The following is a 20,268-nucleotide window of genomic DNA, read 5'->3' on the forward strand; positions in this document are numbered from 1 at the left end:
AAAGAATAATGTTACAAATACAAATTATTTTACAATATTTTTACAAACTGCTAATGTGGCTTTAACATTTTTCAAATAGTTATTGTAAGTAAAAATGTAATGACAGTGATGAGCCCTTACAATAATTAACCTTTTATTACATTTACGTGGCACTTACCTGTACCAATAAACAAGGTTGCGTATTAGTTTTGTCTTCTCGTTTGCTACGTTGGATTTGCCTAAGGGAATTAATGATGCCAATTCATCTCCACTTTCATTCAGTGCCCCATAGATTCACATATCTATCCTAAGCCAAGGAAATTGGGATGGATATGTTCCATGTATCTTTGTTGGTTTAGTAGGTTCAACATTATATTCTTGAGCTATATATCTACTTTACCAATAATCATGAGCATCAAATTAAATTAGGACATGATAGACACAGATTACTTATATATATATTATGCACATTAATTAATCAATTGGAGCATCAATATGAGGCCCCCTAGCTAGGCCCCCCTAGCAATATATATAGCATTGTTAAGCATCTCTAAAAAGGTTTGATGAGAGGATCGGAGGAAGTGGATAAAGATGACACACACACACACACATATGTGTGTGTGTGTGTGTGTGTGTATTAAGTGGACTCTTTTCGAACATACTAAGAAGCAACAACAATAACACTAGCATACCAACCCTCAAAGTTTGACAAGTGCACTAATTGAGCAGATAAGTTTGAAGAGAAAGATGCAACTGGAACAAAGGAATACCCAATCAGAGAAGTCCAAAGAATCCAAATTCCCTAAAACCCTCACAAGTGCTTTAGGAAGGGCCTGCCTATTGAGCTCTTTCCTTTGAGAAATGTGGCTCCCCGCTACTCATGGACGCATTATAATGTTGATAGCTTTAAAGTATCCATCCATCCCTCCAATTAAGAAAGCATGTAGAAGACAACATAATGCATGCAAAGAAAAACACAAAGAAGACAGATTGTACACTTCTTGGAGGAGCACTTGTGGAGGATTTGAATAATGAGAGGGAGAGGGGACCTACAACTACAACTACAACTATAAGCCTATACAGTATCGAAAATATATGTTTGTCTAGCAAAGATCACATCCATTGGTGCTAGTGGTGGACCCAACTGTGATTTACGGGTGGGGTGAGAGGGCTTTTTTTCCCACGTGTATACTTTGGTATTGGTTAATGGAGAATATGTGATATATATTGGTGTGTACGTGTCCTTTCTAGTAATAATGGGGGTCTAATCATTAATTAGGAAAAGTGAGGTCGTTGGAAGTAAGTAGGTAAAAAAAAAGCTAGGGCCATATAGGAAGAAAGGAAAGGAAAAGAGGATAATAGCGACAGTTTGGGCTTCGTGAGCCATTTATGAGTAGTGTTTTGTGAGTAGTGTTTTGTGAGATGATTAATTATTCTATGTGCTATTGGGGATTCTGTTTCATGTTTTTTAGTGCTTTTGGTTTTTTATGCCAATATGATATTAGCAAGCGCCCAACAAGCGCGTTCTTGTCCCTTATATGCATTTCCAAACTTGAAAAAATAATGTTTGAGATGGAGAGAGAGAAGATAATTTGAGAGCGCATCACATACTTAGGGGAATGGGAAAAAAAAAATCAATAAGTGCGTTTTTGTTTTCTTTTATTTTTATTTTTATGGAGTATTGTCAAATCATTATTATTTTTGTACTAATAAATACTTATATTACGTTTGATAGGAAGAGAGTAGAAGAGAAAATGGTCGAAATATACTAAAATTTTAAAAGTATATTCTAGTTTTCTTTCATTGTCTAATCCTTCACTTTCCCCTCATCTCCCTTCATCCAAACATAGGACTAGAATTTCACATGCTATTTTTATCCAACATACCTAATCAAACTAACCAAATCCAAAATTAAGCATAGTGATTTCTTTAGTATTCTAGGTATAAAATCCGTTCATGTATTTTAGTGCTTTTTTTATGCCAATTGCAAGTTTATATAAACAAGCACCCAACAAGCGTGTTCTGGTCCCTTAAATGCATTTCCAAACATGAAAATAATGTTTTAGAGAGAGAGAGAGAGAGAGAGAGAGAATTACTTAATTAGAGGAATGAAGAAATCAATAAGTTTGTTTGTTTTTTTTTTTAATTAGAGGAATGAATAAATCAATAAGTTTTTTTTTTATATAAAAAGTTTTAAAGGGTATTGCCAAATCATTATCTTTGTATTGACAAATAGTCAAATACTTATGTTACATTTAGAACAAAGGGAGATTGAAGGAAAGGAGAGGAAAAGGTGGTTGAAAAGGGGGGATAGAAAAGATTTGTTTGGTTGGGGTGGAAAAAAAAAAGAAAAGAAAAGAAAGGAAAACACTTTTATTTGGTTGAAAAGAAAAATGAGAGGATAAAAAATTGTGTTTATATAAATTTACTCTAATGCTGCAATTATATTTTAAAAAATTAAGAATTTATTTAAAAAAGGGGGGGAGGAAAAATAGAGAAAAACTAAGGTGGTGGAAGGAGAGGGGCAAACCGGTCAATTTCCGTTTAAGCCTCTCTTTCTCCTTAATTTGAGAAGAAAACAAAACACTCTAAAATAGTGAATTCTAGAAGAACACGTCTGAACCCTACCAAAACCACCCCTCAAACCAAATAAGGGTACTATTCAAAATCACCCATATTTTTTCCTCCCCATTTCTATCCCAAAAATCAACCAAACCAAACAGGGCTTAAAAAATTAAAAAGTTAAAAGTATATTATAGTTATCTTTCATCCTCCAGCCCTTCACTCTCCCCTCAATTCCCTCCATCCAATCATTGGACTAGGGTTTCTCATATTATTTGTCCAACATACCTGATCAAACTAATAGAATTCAAAATTAACAGCAGCAAGATCTTTTTTTTAATACTAATTAAGCTAGCATAGTGGTTTCTTTATTATACTAGCTAAAAAAATATACATAAGAAATTATGGATTGAATAGAAACTTCTACCTTGATATTTTGAATCCTAGAATCCCATTGACGATATGTTTTGCTGAATAAATTGTAGCATCATGCACTTGTTTTCCACGCGCTTATTTGCAGGTTATGATAATATTATGATTAAAAGTTTAAAAAATGTACTTAATAGAAGAAAGTGAGGCAAGTATTTAGTGGGGTTTCACTTTCACTATCGAATCTAAGTGTCTAAAAGGAGGGTGGACCACCTAAACTCATACAGCTTACAAGAAACAAATCAAGGTTTAAATAATGTAAAATCAAGAAGTTCAGTGGGAACAGAAAGGGACTTCTTTCCTTCCATAATGCTCATGAAACTAAACAAACACTAGATTCCTTAAAATTAATTAATTTAATCCTCTTCACTAATTAATCAATATTTTTTTTAACTACCATGCATCATACGGTGTACACGCAGTCCCGCCGACACAATCTAGACTCTTCACTTAGGTAAAGTACGTGCATCTTTCTACGGCCACCCTGTTATGATTGGTATTAGAATATTCTTTCTCGTTAGTGCACGATTAGATTAATTCAAAGATATTTATGGTACACATGGGAATAAGCTTGATAGATACGGATACGCGTACATGTATAGAAAAAAAGGACATCATTAAAATTTTATACATGGATTATCAAATTTGTTAATTAATTGGCTAACAAATCGGGTTCGGCCAACAACACATAGTCTTAGGCGTGCATTATGGCGTGAGGCTGAGGTTATCCTAACGTGGATAGAGCCTTTTAATTCTCTGGTTAACAATAGCAAAAGCTAGAGACAAAATGCACATACTATTTTTAATCACCTTTGTCTTAATATTATTGTCGAAGTCGAGGTTGATGGTGATGATAGAGAACATTTCCAATTCCCGTTCCATCCATATAAATTAAATGATGATCATAACGAAAGTTCAAGGCAAAGTTAGTCTTTTTCGCTTTGCTAAACCATATATATTATACTATATATCAATATAGTCGCATTTTTTTTTATAGGCCTCTGAGCTCTCTCATTCTTATCTTTATACAATACAAAAACCACCCTCTTTCTGTTGCATGCTATATATATGTGTACATATATAAATATATATATATATATACACATCTTTGGTGCGTGCTTATGAGTGTGCGTGAAAGTGTATTGGATTAGAATGGGATTTGAGCAGCTTATAATTCGAAGCTATGAAGGGCAATCCGATAGAACTCAAGTGGAAGATCTGGAGCGAAGATGCGAGGTAGGGCCAGGAGAACGCGTTTTCCTCTTCACGGATACTATGGGTGACCCCATATGTAGAATTCGAAACAGTCCGATGTATAAGATGCTGGTACCGCTTTCTTTTCATTTTCATTCTTCTCATCTCTCTTTAATCTTATAGTTTTCTTCGCACCCTTAATTATTGCCTATATGGCTATATATCAATATAGCATGTATTGATGTCTAATCGAAAGAACTGCTTATTGATGATATGCTAGGTGGCTGAGTTAGACAAGGAACTTGTTGGTGTCATTCAAGGCTCTATAAAGGTTGTCAGAGTTCATATGCATCCTAAGGACCTAGCCAGGGTGGGCTATATCCTAGGCCTAAGGGTTGCACCTCTTCATCGAAGAAAAGGGATTGGGTCCAGTCTAGTGCGTCGGCTAGAGGAGTGGTTCATTGCCAACGATGTTGACTATGCTTACATGGCCACCGAGAAAGATAACGAGGCCTCAGTGAAGCTCTTTGTGAACAAGTTCGGCTACATCAGGTTCAGAACTCCGGCTATACTAGTTAACCCAGTTAACATCAATCGCTCTTTTCATATTTCATCCAACGTTCAGATAGTAAAGCTGAATAGAGAACAAGCCGAATTCCTCTATCGAAAATTCATGTCTTCCATAGAGTTTTTTCCCCATGACATAGACGACATACTAGAGAATCATCTAAGCTTGGGAACATGGGTGGCTTTTCCTAGAGGTGAGTCATTTGGATCAGATGGGGGGCAATTTCCGAGTAGTTGGGCCATGCTAAGTGTATGGAACAGTGGGGAGCTATTCAAGCTAAGACTAGGGAAAGCACCTCTATCTTGCCTAATATACACGAAAAGCTCAAGATTGATAGATAAATATTTCCCATGCTTGAAACTCCCTTCCCTACCAGATTTTTTCCATCCATTTGGATTCTATTTCATGTATGGGGTGCACCAGGAGGGCCCATTGTCGGGAAAGCTAGTGAGGAGTTTGTGCCAATTTGTCCACAACATGGCTAAAAATAAGTCTAAGGACTGTAAAGTTATTGTAACAGAAGTTGGGGGTAAGGACACGCTGCTGAGACATCACATCCCACACTGGAAATTGCTCTCGTGCCCTGAAGATTTGTGGTGTATTAAGGCCTTGAAAAGCGAAGAGAGAAACAGCCTCCAAGAATTGACAAAAACCCCACCAACACGAGCTCTTTTTGTAGACCCCAGAGAGGTATGAACCAAAAATATCTTGGACCTCTCTTTGTCTGAGAACCAAGCCCCACCTCCATGTATTGTTTGTTAAGTCCATCCATCTCTCCTGGTGGGGACTTTTCTCTTGTTACTTTCACATCGGTGACACAAGATCTCAAAAGATTTCCTTAAATAGATGGCACCTTGGTTATCCTTGTTCACAACTAGATTTTTCGCCTCTTGATTCAGACTATTCAATAAAGCCCAGTGGTCCTAATTTTGTCCTATCCCCACAGGTAAAAAGTTTTAGCTGGACCCTCAACTCCTTTGTCCACTCCCATCGAGACGAACTCCCCTAACATGCCATAACAGCAGATTGACAACTGAGAAATCTGTTCAAATGAAACAAAGGAAACATGATATATGTATGAACTGAGTACACGTCTCTATATATATAGGCGAATTAGACCACTTAATTAATGTATTCCAACAAAAAAGCTTAGTTCTACTACTTGGAACTTTGTCATCTTTCCCTTATCTTCATTGTTATATTCCTGCATTTTTCGCCAGCTAAATGCGGAATCCTACGTTATCCATAGCCCTAGTTTATATGGGAAAAAAAAGCGTTGGTTAGGGTTTGTAGTCACTGGTCACGGTCGTTACTAGCATTGGATAAAGTTACATGTGTTAGGTGCACATTCTCTCTTGCCAAAGAAATAAACCTCTTTATATATATATATATATATAGTCGTGGAGTGCTAAAAAGATGGTGATCAATCGCATATGTACTGAAAAAAGGACCTAATTGTGCCCTTTTTGTAAATGATGATTAGCATGATGACAAGGGCAACAATATTGGTGGTGAGTGGTGACACTGATTTTGATTATAATTTTAATTGGCTAGATGATAAATTGGAATAAGGCCAATCATAGAGCTATCATCAAACAGCAATGTGCTGTGAGTGGAGGCAATCAGTGCTTGCATTTTTATTTTTTGTTGGTTAAAATATTTTCTTGATTTGTTGTTTAACATGTGCATTATCCCACCAAACTAGTAAATGGATGGTATATACAGAAAATCATCAAAGCTAGACAAAGTTTAGCTACAAAATTGATTGTAACTTTAGACTACAATCTCACTTAATATATTTTTATTGGAGGTGAATTTTGACGAATTCACCATTGAATTACATTTTTTTTCTTATATCTTTCATGTTTATAAAATTTTTAGAAAATTAAATATCGATAACTATGTCATTAATAAATTGTTTAAATTGAAAATTTTTGTAGTTTCAAATTATGTATAAAATATAATCTTATAAATTATATAGTAAATAATATCTGATTTACACAAAATTTGACAAGTGTATTAAGAATGTAATGAACATGCAATCTAACGGTTAGATTTTCAAAATTTGTAATAATACTAATAATATTGAGTAAGGTTGTAGGCTTAGGCTACAACTAATTTTGTAACTAAACTTTGTCTAATTAATATTGAGATAAAACTTAGTTATGTTGGGAATTTACACAAATTCTCAGATTTGTGAGATACAAAAAGAAAAAGGAAAAACATAATACATACAAAGGCATTTATACAACACAAAAAATTATGCAATTCAATAATTTGCCTATATTCACATAGTTGTAGTGATTTTACTATTTTCAGAAAAATTATTCAAAGTGCAGCAGTACAGTTTTTTCTCCCAAACAATACACAGAACCCTAATATGAAGCAGCGATATTTATATCCTACACAGGGGATTCACAATGGGCTAAAAAAAAGGGCCAAAAAAATTTCTCCTAAGTCTCCGCTTCATGGACTAAATCTTAGAAAATCTCTTATTAAAAACTTCAACACTTTTATATCAAATTTTATCATAATCCGGATCAAACATAAACTAGTCTCCACATAACCTAACAAGTTATAGTCCTTAGGTAGTACATTATGTTCCTCAATCATACATGGCTATATTGAATTTAATTATTATTAAAAAGATAAAAATTTTTATACTTTATTAGTCAATACAACATCTATTTGAATTTAATTGAAAAACTTAATATATTGCACATAAAGAATTGTCTTAATTTTTACCCATAATATTGCATTAAGTTATTATTTGGGCACAGGAATGCCTCTTCTAAACCTTAGTAGATGATTTAGCTAATTAAGTTCTGGTAACATGATTTTTGACATTGAACAATACATAATCTATTTTAAATTTATGGAAGCCATGCCATCCAACGCCTTTTTACAATATATGAATATCTATATCCAAATATAAATTAAGTTCTCACTTATATAAATCAGATCATTGTCTGATTGCTTGAAATTCTAACCCCTAGGCCATAATATTTTTATAAACGCAAGCTGAAATCCCCAAGAATAAATCAAATATAGATGGAGACCATTTACACAGCCAAAACTATTCAATTCACTTTTTGATGATAAAGAACCCCTAAAATTATCATGAAGAAAATTTTGAGCTAATTAATATCATAATTTAAACTTATATAGTGTCCATTATTACATGCTCTCACAGCATGGTTGATCATGTGATATTCATCAACACCAATAAAAATAAATTATATTTAATACAAAAATAAGATGTAAGTTTAAGAAGTACGTCACGAAAAAAGTTTATATAAAATGATTTATTTTTATTGGTATAAAATACCACATTAGTAATTGTACTCCAGATCGAAGTTCCTAATAATAATTACTATTTTAGTATGATTGAGGTATAGAGCAAAACTAATTGCTGTACTATTTAATTCTAAGTTGTAAAACAATTGACTGAAAGACCGTGTTTTATGAAGCAAATAGGATCTTTCTATTCACTCCCCTCCCCATCGGATCAAAACTTACTTATCACCAAAAGCTAGCTGTTGGACTACTTTTTTGCAATGAGTTCTAGCGTACGACCTATCTTAATCTTTCCATTCCAACAGGTAGGTAATTATGTGAAAATTTGAAAATGGGTATGCTAAGCGAATTGGAAATTTGCATCTTCCTTTGTAGTTTTCTTTGAAAATCGGTGTAATTATCTGAGAGCTTTGAAAAATATATGACTTAGGGGCTAAACAACTATTAAATTCCTGCCAACTAATCATATTAATTGATAGTATATAGTAAATAGTAGATTTTATGGTCGAAAAGAGTTCACGTATCACTAGGACAATTGATGGTAAATTATTGATTTTATGGTCGAGAAGAGCTCACGTATCACTACCCTACAGCACATGTAAGACAAAAAGCATTAGACTTTTATGTAGTAGTAAAAATAAAGGATGTGACTTAGTGAGATAGGTGCAGTGCACTACTATCTATAGTTACACACGAAATTAATAAGAGTCGGATACACTCGAATAGTTGTTGTGAATCTTTTGCATGTAATGAGCAATTTATCAAAAAAGAAAAGAGAGAAATTAACCGAAGAAAAGAAACCATAGGCCTCCCAAACGAGCAAACCTAGGCTAAAACTAGTCCGACAGTAGTTCTCACAATTTTGAACTTGTCACATTTGTAAAACAATAATATATTATATTATATGTATGACATAATCAAAAGTATAATGTAGCCGGAGCCAAGTTGGTGGAGAACAAGATGTGCGTGAAGTAGTCACGTGAATTTGAACATCACACCGAGAATAAATTAAGACCCTATATATAATTGTCTATACACATATATCAGCCAGCTTGTCTGGTTTTTAAATTTTTGTCTGCTTTTAAAGTTCAAACTAGGCGATGGTCCTAAACAAAATGCAATCATGAAACTCACAGGTCACAAGAATAAACTAATGTGGGTGTGTGGCCAAAAAGAAAAGTTATGCATGGAGACAACTCCAAGGGTATTCCCGCTACAATTTCACAGAAGGTTCGAGCAAAAGATGTATTTTATGTGGTTAGGGCATTTGAGCAAAACATCCACGTGGACCACTTCGTACAAAATGAATTCCAGAATACTACCAATTTAATCTCGATCTTCCCAAGGAAATGAGAATCCGAGAGGCAGATAAGTCAAATAATGAAATGATGACCTTGATTGGAATTTTGGAATCTTGCAGCTTCATTCCTACATATATGTATCTTTCTAATTTGACAAACATCCACTACTGGCTGCGATGTCAAATTGCTTAAGAGTTTATGGTCTAAAAAGGGGTCTAATATATATCACTGCCATACCTCTCTGTCTACGTTACGCAAATTGGATTATAAGTTTAGAACTTGTTGTTGACATCATTGATTCATTGTGAGGAAATTTCCTGAAATTAGTTGTTGACTATTTAACTGAGTGATGCAAAAATGTTGATATGGTCTTAGAATAATCAAGAAGTAATCTAAAGAATTATTTGGCAAAAGAAAAATAAAGCAATAATATAAAGAAGAGTGTAGTCGGAACAATTTTAAGAGAGAAAATACAATAGTTATCAGGCCAGCCCTCCTCTCTTTGGGCCCAAATAAACTCAGTTGGGCCAGGCAGATATCACTGGACTCTTCTTCTTCATTGATAAAATTAGAACTAGGATCTATCCTTTTCCTAGCTCAATTATCATTTCTGGGTACCCTTCTAAAACCAATAGAAAATAAACCATCAATTACCGCGAGTCCAATCTACTTTTAGTGTGATTTTCTAAGGCTTTCGAGTTGGCCCTGTTTGTGAGGATATAGATCTGATCCAATCTGGACTTTCCTGAATTGTTGAGGTGGACACAATCTGTGATAATCGTGCCTAATAATCAATCAGTCACGGGCCTGGGCCTGACTGACTCAACAATTTGTGATGTTCTCAGGGATTCATCATGGGCAGAACCACATCTTTCATTCGATCAAGCTGCAGTTGAGGAAATCAAATCATGAGATTTTAATTGATTGAATGGCAGTTTGCCATCTTCACAAACTATTTCTCTTTTTTGAGCTAAATCTAGACATGATAAAATGGGTCAAAATTCGCTGACACAACCCAACCTGAACCTGCCCATTTTGGCCTAAATTAAATATAGGCCAACCTACGGCTCACCCGTTTTTGTAGGCCAACTTGACCTAACCCACGACCCGCCTGTTTTTTAACATTTTTTTTTCTCTAAAAAAATTTAAAAACTACATGTCAAGGTGTGTTAGACTGTTCATAAGTGCATAACATTATCATAAAAGGCACAATAAACTTGTGCATTGTGCCCCCTATTTATTAAAAAAAAAGAGTTAAATGAAAGGGAAAAAAAAAATACAAAAGGAAAGATAAAGCCTAAAGCATCTACTATCTAGTGTCTACACAGATTACACTACTAAGTAAATAGTACTAATTACTAACTACTAAGCTCTACTTCTAGTTGTAACATTCATTAACTAAGACTACTAACTACTAAGTAACTAAGTTCTATTTCAAAGACTACTAAAAGTTGGCTATATGGATTTGAAGGTATTTTAATTATTAATAGAGTTATAGAAATTATACATTTTTAACTCTTTATTGATAAGGTTTGATTTGATTTCATTATACACTTAAGTTATATTAAAATATTGTATTTTAAATGAAAATACTGATGAAATTGGCCAATTTGAGCTACAATTTGCAGGTATGAATATTTGTAATGCTGAATCTACTACAAATGTTACGTAGATCGAGGTATAATTCTAATAAAATATTTATTTGTTCTTCTTTACTTAAATTGTTATGTTTATTTTTAAAGGTTTTTTTTTTTTTTTTTAAGTTTATCTTTCTATATAATCTAACTTTATTATTATTTTAAATGCAATAGGAATTTGTTCACTTAAGAAGGCTAATAACTTGACACGGTCCATGACATTTAGTTTTGGCCTGTAACCCGAATGACCCCTCCCAACCCGACTGTTTGCCATGTCTCGCTAAATCAATAGAAAGTCTTTATTAAAATGAATGAAAATTACATATAAAGCTAGTTTAAACAAAACTAGCATAGGGGGAACACCAACTACATACAGTGGTGTCCCAGAAAAGACTAGGTCCCCAACACCAAAATACACATGAGTATCCGATCCCTAGGGAAGCTCTACTATATCCACTCAAACCTACGTAGCCATAAGTCTTTGATATTCCTCCAAAAAACCACTAGCTCCCTTAAAGATTACCTTTGGATGGACTTGGATTTTCTCAAAATAAAATCTATTTCTTGCATTCCAGATTACTCATGTCGTGGTTGCCCATCTCTCTTCTCTAAATTACTAAGCTTCTACTATATCTGTTTAAAGAGAAGGAAGAAGTCAGTGGCCTCATTTCTACATTTCTGAGTTCGTCCCTTGAATAGAGCCCATACATTCCATGCAAAAGGACACTCCCATAACAAATGGCAAGTGGTCTTAGGTTCTTGGTGACAAAACTCACAGTTTGGCTTGACACTAACCCGCTTCTTGTGCAGATTAGCTTGTGTAGGTAAGCAGTTTGAACAAACCCTCTAGATGAAAGATCATACTTTCGACATTACATTTAACTTCCAAATCTTCCCCCACATTGAACCATGAGATTGCACAGATGAATGTTCAGTTGGGTGAGGATTTTTTAGGCGTAGGGCCACTTGATAGGCAAGTCAGACCTAGAATTTTTGGGATCTATTATGCTTCCATATTAGCTGATTTGGTGAGTTTAACTGGTTGAGAGGCAAAGCTAGTATTTCCTCACATGTCTAGTGATCAAAAGTAGCAGAGAGCTTTCCTCTATCCCACTAACAAGTTTCCCTATCAATTAGATCATTGACTTTCATTTCCATTGTTGGAGCATTCAAGAAGAAAGGTGCATTTGGCAGCCGAAAATGAGTTGTCCCTCCTACCTTTCATCCATCCCCAATTTGCCAATGTGAGCCTGCATGAATGAGAGCTCTTGCTGGCAGTAAAGAGCACCATACAAAGGAAGGATTTTTTTTTTTTTTTTTGGTTCCCAGTTTAGCTTCCATAAATGAACAATTTGGAAAATACCTCACTTTATACACCCTATAAAAGAGAGATCTTGTATTGTGAAATAACCTCCACACTTGCTTGGCCAACATAGCAAGACTAAACGCATGAAGATTCCAAATGCCCATCCCCCCTCTCTTCTTTTGGGTGCATAATTTACTCCAATTAATCCAACATATTTTCCTCTTTTCATGATTCTAACCCCGCCAATATTTAGCCAAAAGGGAATTCATATTGTCACTTATTGCCTTTGGGAGTTTGAATAAACTCATTGAATAGGTGGGAATAAACTATGGTACAGTTTTGATGAGGATTTCACGTCCTGCCTTGGAAATAAATTTCTCATTCCACCAAGCACTCTCTTAGAATTTTTTTCCTAAAACTCTCGAAAAGTCTCCACCTTGGACTTACCATTAAGCATTGGCAAACCAAGATATTTGCCACATTTAGTCATAATTCGAGCCCCTAGCAACTGTTGAATATTCCTCCTCACTTCTTGCTATGTATTCTTGCTAAAGAACAAGAATGTCTTCTGCCTATTGATAGCTTGATCTGATCTAGCTTCATATCTACCCAAGATGTCTAACAATCTTTGACAATCCTCCACTGTTGCTTAGCAAACTAGAAGGCTATCATCAGCAAACAAAAGGTGAGAAATGCAAACTCTGTTTTGGCTTGACTTTATTCCTTTGAGTGAATGATTCTCCTCATGTTTCCTCAATAAAGCTGACAAGCCTTCAGTACATAAAAGGAACAAATATGGTGATAGTGGATCACCTTGATTAATTCTGCTTGTAGGAGTCACAAATCTCTTTAGTTCTCCATTTATGAGGACTGAATAAGAGGCTGTAGTGATTGTTTCCATAGCCAAGCTAACCCATCTTCAATCCAATCCCAGTTTAAGCATAATTCTCTCCAAAAAACTCTAGTCCACACAGTCATATGCTTTACTAATGTCCAATTTGATTTCCATTTGTCTCACCTAGCCTCTTCATTTATTTCTCATCCGATAGAGCAACTCATAGGCTACAGTGCTGTTTTCAGTAACGAGCCATTCCGGTACAAAAGTGCTTTGGGCATCAAAAATAACATTAGGCAACACATGTTTCAATCCATTTACAATAACTTTAGAGAGAATTCTAGAGATGACATTGCCCAAATTATAGGCTTATAGTCAAACATTTGCATGGGATCATTCTTCTTGGGAATTAACACAATATAAGTATAATTCATTTTATGCAACGTATGCTTAGAATTTAATACTAAAAGAACAGCCTCAATCACATCATGCCCAAAAATATTCCAAAATTTCTGAAAAAAGAAAGAAGACATACTATCGGATCCTGGAGATTTGGAAGGATGCATTTGAAATAGGGCTTATCTGACCTCATCCGACACGTACCATTGGAGTAAAGCATTGTTCATATCGGGAGAGATAAGACTGTCCACCAAGTCTAGCACACTTTCCATGCCCATGGGATTTGTCGAAGTGAATAACTCCTGAAAAGATTGCTCTGCTGCCTAAGCAATTTGGTCATCAGATATATGCCATGTTCCATTCATATTAAAGACTCCTAAAATGTGGTTCTTGCGATGTCGTTGACTTGCCCTTTCATGAAAATGTTTTGTATTTTTATCTCTAGCAGGTAACCAAATGGATTGAGATCTTTGTCGCCAAAAAAGTTCATCTCGGTGAAGGATGTTATTTATCTCACTTTTTAGAGCATTGATTGTCTAAAGGTTTTCAGGCTTGTTTTGCAAGGAAAGTTCATCCAATGTTGCTTGTTTCCTGTAACTTTAATTTTGAATTGCCAAAAGTGAATCTGCTCCAATCTACCAAGGCTAGTCTACATATTTATACCTTTTTAAACAACCTAAACATTGGGATCCCATTAGGGACTTCCATTCCCTATGCCTCACGGATTACACTTTGAACTCAAGATGATAGGCCCACTTTTTCTCAAATCTTCTTAGTAGCTTCCTCCTCCTACTAGGGTTGGTAGGTTTGGATGTAGATATTAATACTGGAACATGGTTAGAGTAAGATGCTTGGATATGATTCACTTTGATGTAGGGAAAGGGATCTCTCCATGCCAAAGTTGCATAGGTCTTGTCAAGCCGCTCTTGCACCAAAGCATCACCCAAACGCCCATTATTCCATCTGAAGATATTGCCCTGAAACCCAAGTCCACAAGCCCACAATGCAACAATGTCTCCCTAAAATCTTGCATTAGCCGAAGAGGCTTAGGGAATCTTCCCTACTTTTCTTTTGAACTAAGGATCTCATTGAAATCTCCACAACATAACCATGGTAATGAACTTCTTAAGTGGAGATGTTTAAGAAACCTCCAAGATTCATATTTTCATTGTTCGTCAAGCCAACTATAAAACCCAATGAATCCCCAAGTGGAATTCATATTCAGTATCATTGCATTAATATGGTTTGGTGAGTACGTTTGTACATGCAAATCAATCTCTTCCATCTATAATAGAGCTAGTCCGCCACATCTTCTCACACTAGGTACAGCTAACATGCAACGGTATGGTAAGTTAGCTTGAATCTGTCGCATCTCATTTACTGTTTGTTGTGTTTCCATCAAAAACAAAACTTTGGAAGCTTTTTCCCTCACTAAATGAGAGACGACTTCCACTACACGTTGGTTCCCAAGCCCTTGGTAGTTCCAACTTATAAGATTCATTAGGCTCAGCAAGGCTAATCCTTAGCCTCCGCTATTGAAATTGTTGATACGAGACTATTTGCCCCAATCTTGATTCTTTTTTCACCATTACCTTTATGGCAAGCTGCATCCTAAGCACATCTCTTCGAACCCACATACGTTGAAACCCTATGACTATCAGACATAGAGGGAGGGTGTGTGTTCTCAATTCTCAACCAAGTTCTTCCCCTAGTTCGTGTCGTTGGTGTCTTTAATGAATCATGTGCTACTTCATGTGTACCTTATCCTGATCTTATGTTTCATCATCGTAATCCACGGAAACACTGAAGAGATTCTTTGCAACAATTGTGGGTGGTGTAACCATCTCCGTGTCCAATCCCATGGTCATTCCCACATCCAAACATGATACTGCATCATGGGATGTAGAGTCCAAATGTGAAACAGCTTCATGGGGTGTGGAGTCCAAATAGGAAATGACAACATGGGATTAGGTAGTTTCCTTTGGAGCAGAGATAAATCTCGAAATACCTATTACTTCAATGGCACTATCCGGGATACAAGCTTCCTAGGAATCATGATGGGCCGAGAATATCACAATATTCCTCTGAGTAGTATTGTTGCTAGCTGTCTCTCCTTCACCGCCAAAATTTGGCACGTGCTCTGCTTAGTTTCCTGATTTTCATCGGGGGGAAGTATTCTTGCCTTTATTAGAATTTACATTCGACCATAGGAAACTAGCTTTCAACCATTCCCCGTAGGGAGTAGAACTCCAGCTAGGTTCCTTTAGGGTAGCACAATCTCTCACTTCATGCCCGATTATGCCATACTGGTAACAAAAACCAACAAGTCGTTCATATTTGAAACCTATGCGAACCTTGTCACCTTTAAGGTTAACAACAAAGCCTCCCCGATGCAAAGTTTTGTCCAAGGGTAACTCAACCCTAATCCTGATGAAGCGAGCTTATTCTGACGTAAAGGCCTTCTTATTGATCTCCATAACTTGCCCCAAGTCAGCCTCGATGTCCCAACCAATCTCCTCAAATATTAAATTAAACGGTAACCCCACACTTGTACCCACATTGGCATTGAGGAGAATGTAACCAACCTTGCTATCATACCCCTCTCCCATCTTCTTGAGACAAGTGGGTGGATTCCAAAACTCCATGGTCCATTAGTTAGCACCTACTTCAATTGGCTCTCCATAGTAAACTTGAATTGGAATAGTTCATCGTCCACGTCCACAATCCTTAGGTTTGTGCCTATCTTCCAGACGAACCTAAGCAATGATTTTACAGCTCTTTGGTATGGTCGTGTTGTGAGAAATCTCCCCAATAGACTAAGAGAGCATTCCTCCAAGATTCTGTCTCTGTGTGTTGCCCCAACCTGTATAACTTCCTCCACCTCCTTGGTCAAAGTTATATTTTGTAATCTTTCTATAAAGTCTGACTCCATCAGGAACTAAAAAAGGCCTAGTGATTCCACAATCAGAATAGACAGTAAAGGTAGATTAAAGTAGAATACTACAATAAAACTCACCCCAAGTGAGAAGTAGAGAACTCGTCCTTAAGGGAGAAAGAAAGCGCACCTAGTGGGAGAATGAAAAAGACTCAACCGCTACTCTAATTTCAGATTCTAAGCAAATTATCAAAAAAAAAAAAAAAAAAAAAATAATGCAATTAATAGTATGAACAGCATGAAGAGCAGCTTCACCCCAAAAAGGAGCAGGAACTTTAGCAGAGAGAAGGAGAGCACGAATAGTGTCAAGAATATGACGAAGTTTTCGTTCGGCTCTACCATTTTGCTGAGAGGTACCTGGACAAGTTAGTTGATGAACAGTGCCATAGGAATGCAAAACAGCTTGGAAAGCATATTGAGTGTATTCAAGAGCATTATCAGATCGAAAAATTTTGATGCGTCTGGAAAACTGAGTTTCAACCATTTTTGCAAAATTAGAATATACTTCCAATAATTCAAAACGATGTTTCATATTAAAAATCCAACTATAGCGAGAGTAATCATCAACAAAGACAACAAAATATCTAGACCCACTAATACTAGAGACAGAGGAAGGCCCCCAAACATCAGAATGAATAAGGTCAAAGATATCAGTGGATATGGATTCACTAGTATTGAAAGGCAAAGCTGGTTGTTTTCCTAACTGACATGAAACACAATCAAAATTTTCTATGGACACTGAACCTAACAAACCTCTAGAAGCCAATTGTTGTACCCGAGAGGAAGATGCGTGATCAAGTTGAGCATGCCAAAGTGCAAGGGAAGGAGTGGAAGAAACTGCAGCAGCTGCAGCAATAGAAACAGGAGCGACAAGTGGAAGACGAAGGTTGTCCACGAGAAACATCCGCCCAACTCTGGGACCGGTCCCAAGCTCCTGTCCCATCCTAGGATCCTGCACAATGCATCCAGAATAATCAAAGGTAATGCGATAACCCAACTCAGCTAATTGTCCCACAGAAAATAAATTATAAGAAAGGTCAGGAACATTAAAGACTCTAGGAACCGAGAGGTTGGAGGTTGAAACTGAATCTATATTATAACCAGACATTGTGGAACCATTTGCTGTACGAATATTAAGAGGGTGTGCTACAGGTTTAAGCTCAAAAAATAAGGATGAGTGAGGTGTCATGTGATTGCAACAAGCAGAATCCATAAGCCAAGAGGTAGGAGACATACCAGATAAAGCTGAGAGAGAAGAGGAATAAGATGCATTACCAACCATACGAATGACATTGGCGATGATATTTACAAGGTCATCTTTGGAAATGGAGAAAGTGGATCTAGAAGACTGAGACTGTGTAGAGACAGGAGCCATGGGTTGGACACTCTCAGTGTTAGCAACTGTAGCAGTAGAAGTAGAAACAGCTGATTTGTTGCGCTGATAGCAAGTCTCAATATTATGGCCAAAACGTTTGCAAAAATTGCAAAACTGTTTGTTGGATTGTCGGCAACGATTGTTGCAAAAGGAATCAAACTTGTCCTTATTCTTCATTTAGAAGCAAAATATGCAAAAATGGACTGCAAAAATGAAATCTACGCGAAAAACTGGGTAAGAAGCACCTGAACTCCAAAAAAGTCAACCCTAGCAAAAAGTCAATGGTCAATCCCCGTCAAAGTCAACGGATGACGTCAGCAGGCTGACTGGGCAATGACGTCAGCAGAAGAGAAGATGAAGGTGACATCAGGATGATGTCAGCAGATGACGTCACCTAAGGCTGACGTCAACAGGTGAGATCTGGCGCGTGGAGGCGCGTGAAGAACAATTCCGGCGCGTGGCGGCGCGTGAGGCGTGTGACGGAGGCTGTGATGCGTGAGGCGTGTGACTGAGGTGCGGCTTCTTCAGGTGGCGCGCGAGGGCGCTTGCAGGCTCCGATGCTTGCGAGACTTCCACGAATGCGTAGATCGAGGCGAGACAATCATGGTGGTATGTGCAAAAACATTATCGGAGGAAGATGCACGGCGGAGACGGTGATTGCAGTGGTCTGTGTGGTGCGGGACTCCTCAATGACGGCGGCTGCAGTTCCAAAACCTAAGGACAACGGCTGAGAGACGTCGTAGGTTCAACGGTGAGTGGCTGCAGTGGCTGTTGTGACGGCGGAAGCGATAAGGGTGGAGTAACACCAAGAGAGACAAGACTGCTAAAAGAAAGGTCAGAGCAGTGGCTCTGATACCATGTTAGAAATACTGAATTGAAGTATTGTATTTCATCAATGAAAGAATGTACATAGATGCCTTTATATAGGAGGCATATGTGTGCAGTACAAGTAAATATGTGTGCTATATAAGTAACCTAACTGGGCCTAAAACCCACAACACTATATATGTTAACACCTCAATTTTAAAAAAGACAAAATGAACAAAATGATTTATAAAAAAAATTAAAATCCCAATGGCATTGTTTGAGTAGTATCCAGTTTTTATGTTACTTGAAGTGATTCGAAATAGTTCGAAGTAAATATTTGTCTTCAAGGATTAGAATTTGGGATTTGGAAATGCCTAACTTAATAGGACCTTTTGAGAAGTGCACAAGTTAACAAAGTAGCTGAGAAAATACCTAGATTATAAAGTCTACCTTACCAAGCAAGAAATGTAAAAGATTAAAACCTACTTGATTAAATAAGAAATCACAAGGGAAATAAAATATACTTACAAGCCTAAAATCTACTACAAACCTAAGGACTACTTGACTTACCTACATCTCCAGAGTGAATTAGGACGTTTTGTGTTGTTTGTGTTGTCTTTGTAGTCCCTTATCTATTAAAATGCATCATCTATTTGTAGGCAAGGATGATAGTAATTTTCATTTCATAACTACCACACAAATTAAAGGAGGTGTGGTTAATTGTAGTAATTAACTACTTGTACCGTGGCAAGGGTTAGAGAAGGGTATTGTTGTTTTTCAAAAGGCCAACGTCCTCGAACCATCCTAGCCCTAAACGTGTACAATTGCCATAGCAGTAGAATAGAAAGACAGCAGAGAATATTGTAAGGAAGTAACCTGTAAAAGTTCTTCTTTGTTTTCTTCGTAAAAGTATTCTCAGGAGCAAGGGTCACCGTGGTTTTTCTACCCCTATTCTAGGGGTTTTTCACATATATCATTGCGTGTTTGTATGTGTTCTGTTTAGTTCATTATTTCCATTCCATTCACAAGCCATTTTTAGCTAAAGACAATGGTGATTTAAGTGGTCATTATTTCCATTCCATTCTCAAGCCATTTCTACACCCACGTACAGTATTATTCCCTTCATAATAACAAACATCTTCCACGGGGCATAAATAAGTAAAAAACTATTAAAATTCATTTTTCTTAATATATAAACATACCTTTTTTTCCTCACTTTCTAACACATAACAAACTCACTCTCCTTTAAATATTTGAATCTTTCCCTTTCTATTAAGAAAGAAGATAACAAACCAGAGAAAATAGTGTCGTTTTAAAATAAAGAAGTTAGAACTTTCTTTAGACGGTGCCATATTGTTTAAATGAAAAATGCAGTTATGAAGGAACGACACACTGGATCTATTAAATGAAAGGAGTGGAACGCACGTGACTCTAATACCAGTCCATTGGGCACCTCCTCTATGTGTTATACTTAGAGATTCTTTTAGTTACACATATACATATTTCATTGTTTCTTCTCTCTCACTTCTGCCCGCAAGTGTATATAACAGAGCTAGCATACTTGTAAATTGTAATCTATTATTCAAACACTTTGTCTTTTATTTTTAACTTTGAGAAGTAATAAAGCTTGCATTCTATTTAGAG

At 36.4% G+C, this 20,268-nt stretch overlaps 1 protein-coding gene across 1 annotated transcript; it reads left to right on the plus strand.

Annotated features, from left to right (window-relative positions):
• The first annotated feature begins 3,894 nt into the window (after nt 1–3,894).
• LOC112003634 (probable N-acetyltransferase HLS1) lies at nt 3,895–5,890 on the plus strand. Its single transcript, XM_024035845.2, has 2 exons — nt 3,895–4,296; nt 4,445–5,890. Exons 1-2 carry the CDS (start codon nt 4,123–4,125, stop codon nt 5,426–5,428), a joined length of 1,158 nt encoding a protein of 385 aa, XP_023891613.1. The 5' UTR covers nt 3,895–4,122; the 3' UTR covers nt 5,429–5,890.
• The last annotated feature ends 14,378 nt before the right edge of the window (nt 5,891–20,268 follow it).

Source organism: Quercus suber, unplaced genomic scaffold, assembly GCF_002906115.3.
Source record: "Quercus suber isolate HL8 unplaced genomic scaffold, Cork oak 2.0 scaffold_110, whole genome shotgun sequence".
Taxonomy (NCBI): Eukaryota; Viridiplantae; Streptophyta; class Magnoliopsida; order Fagales; family Fagaceae; genus Quercus; species Quercus suber.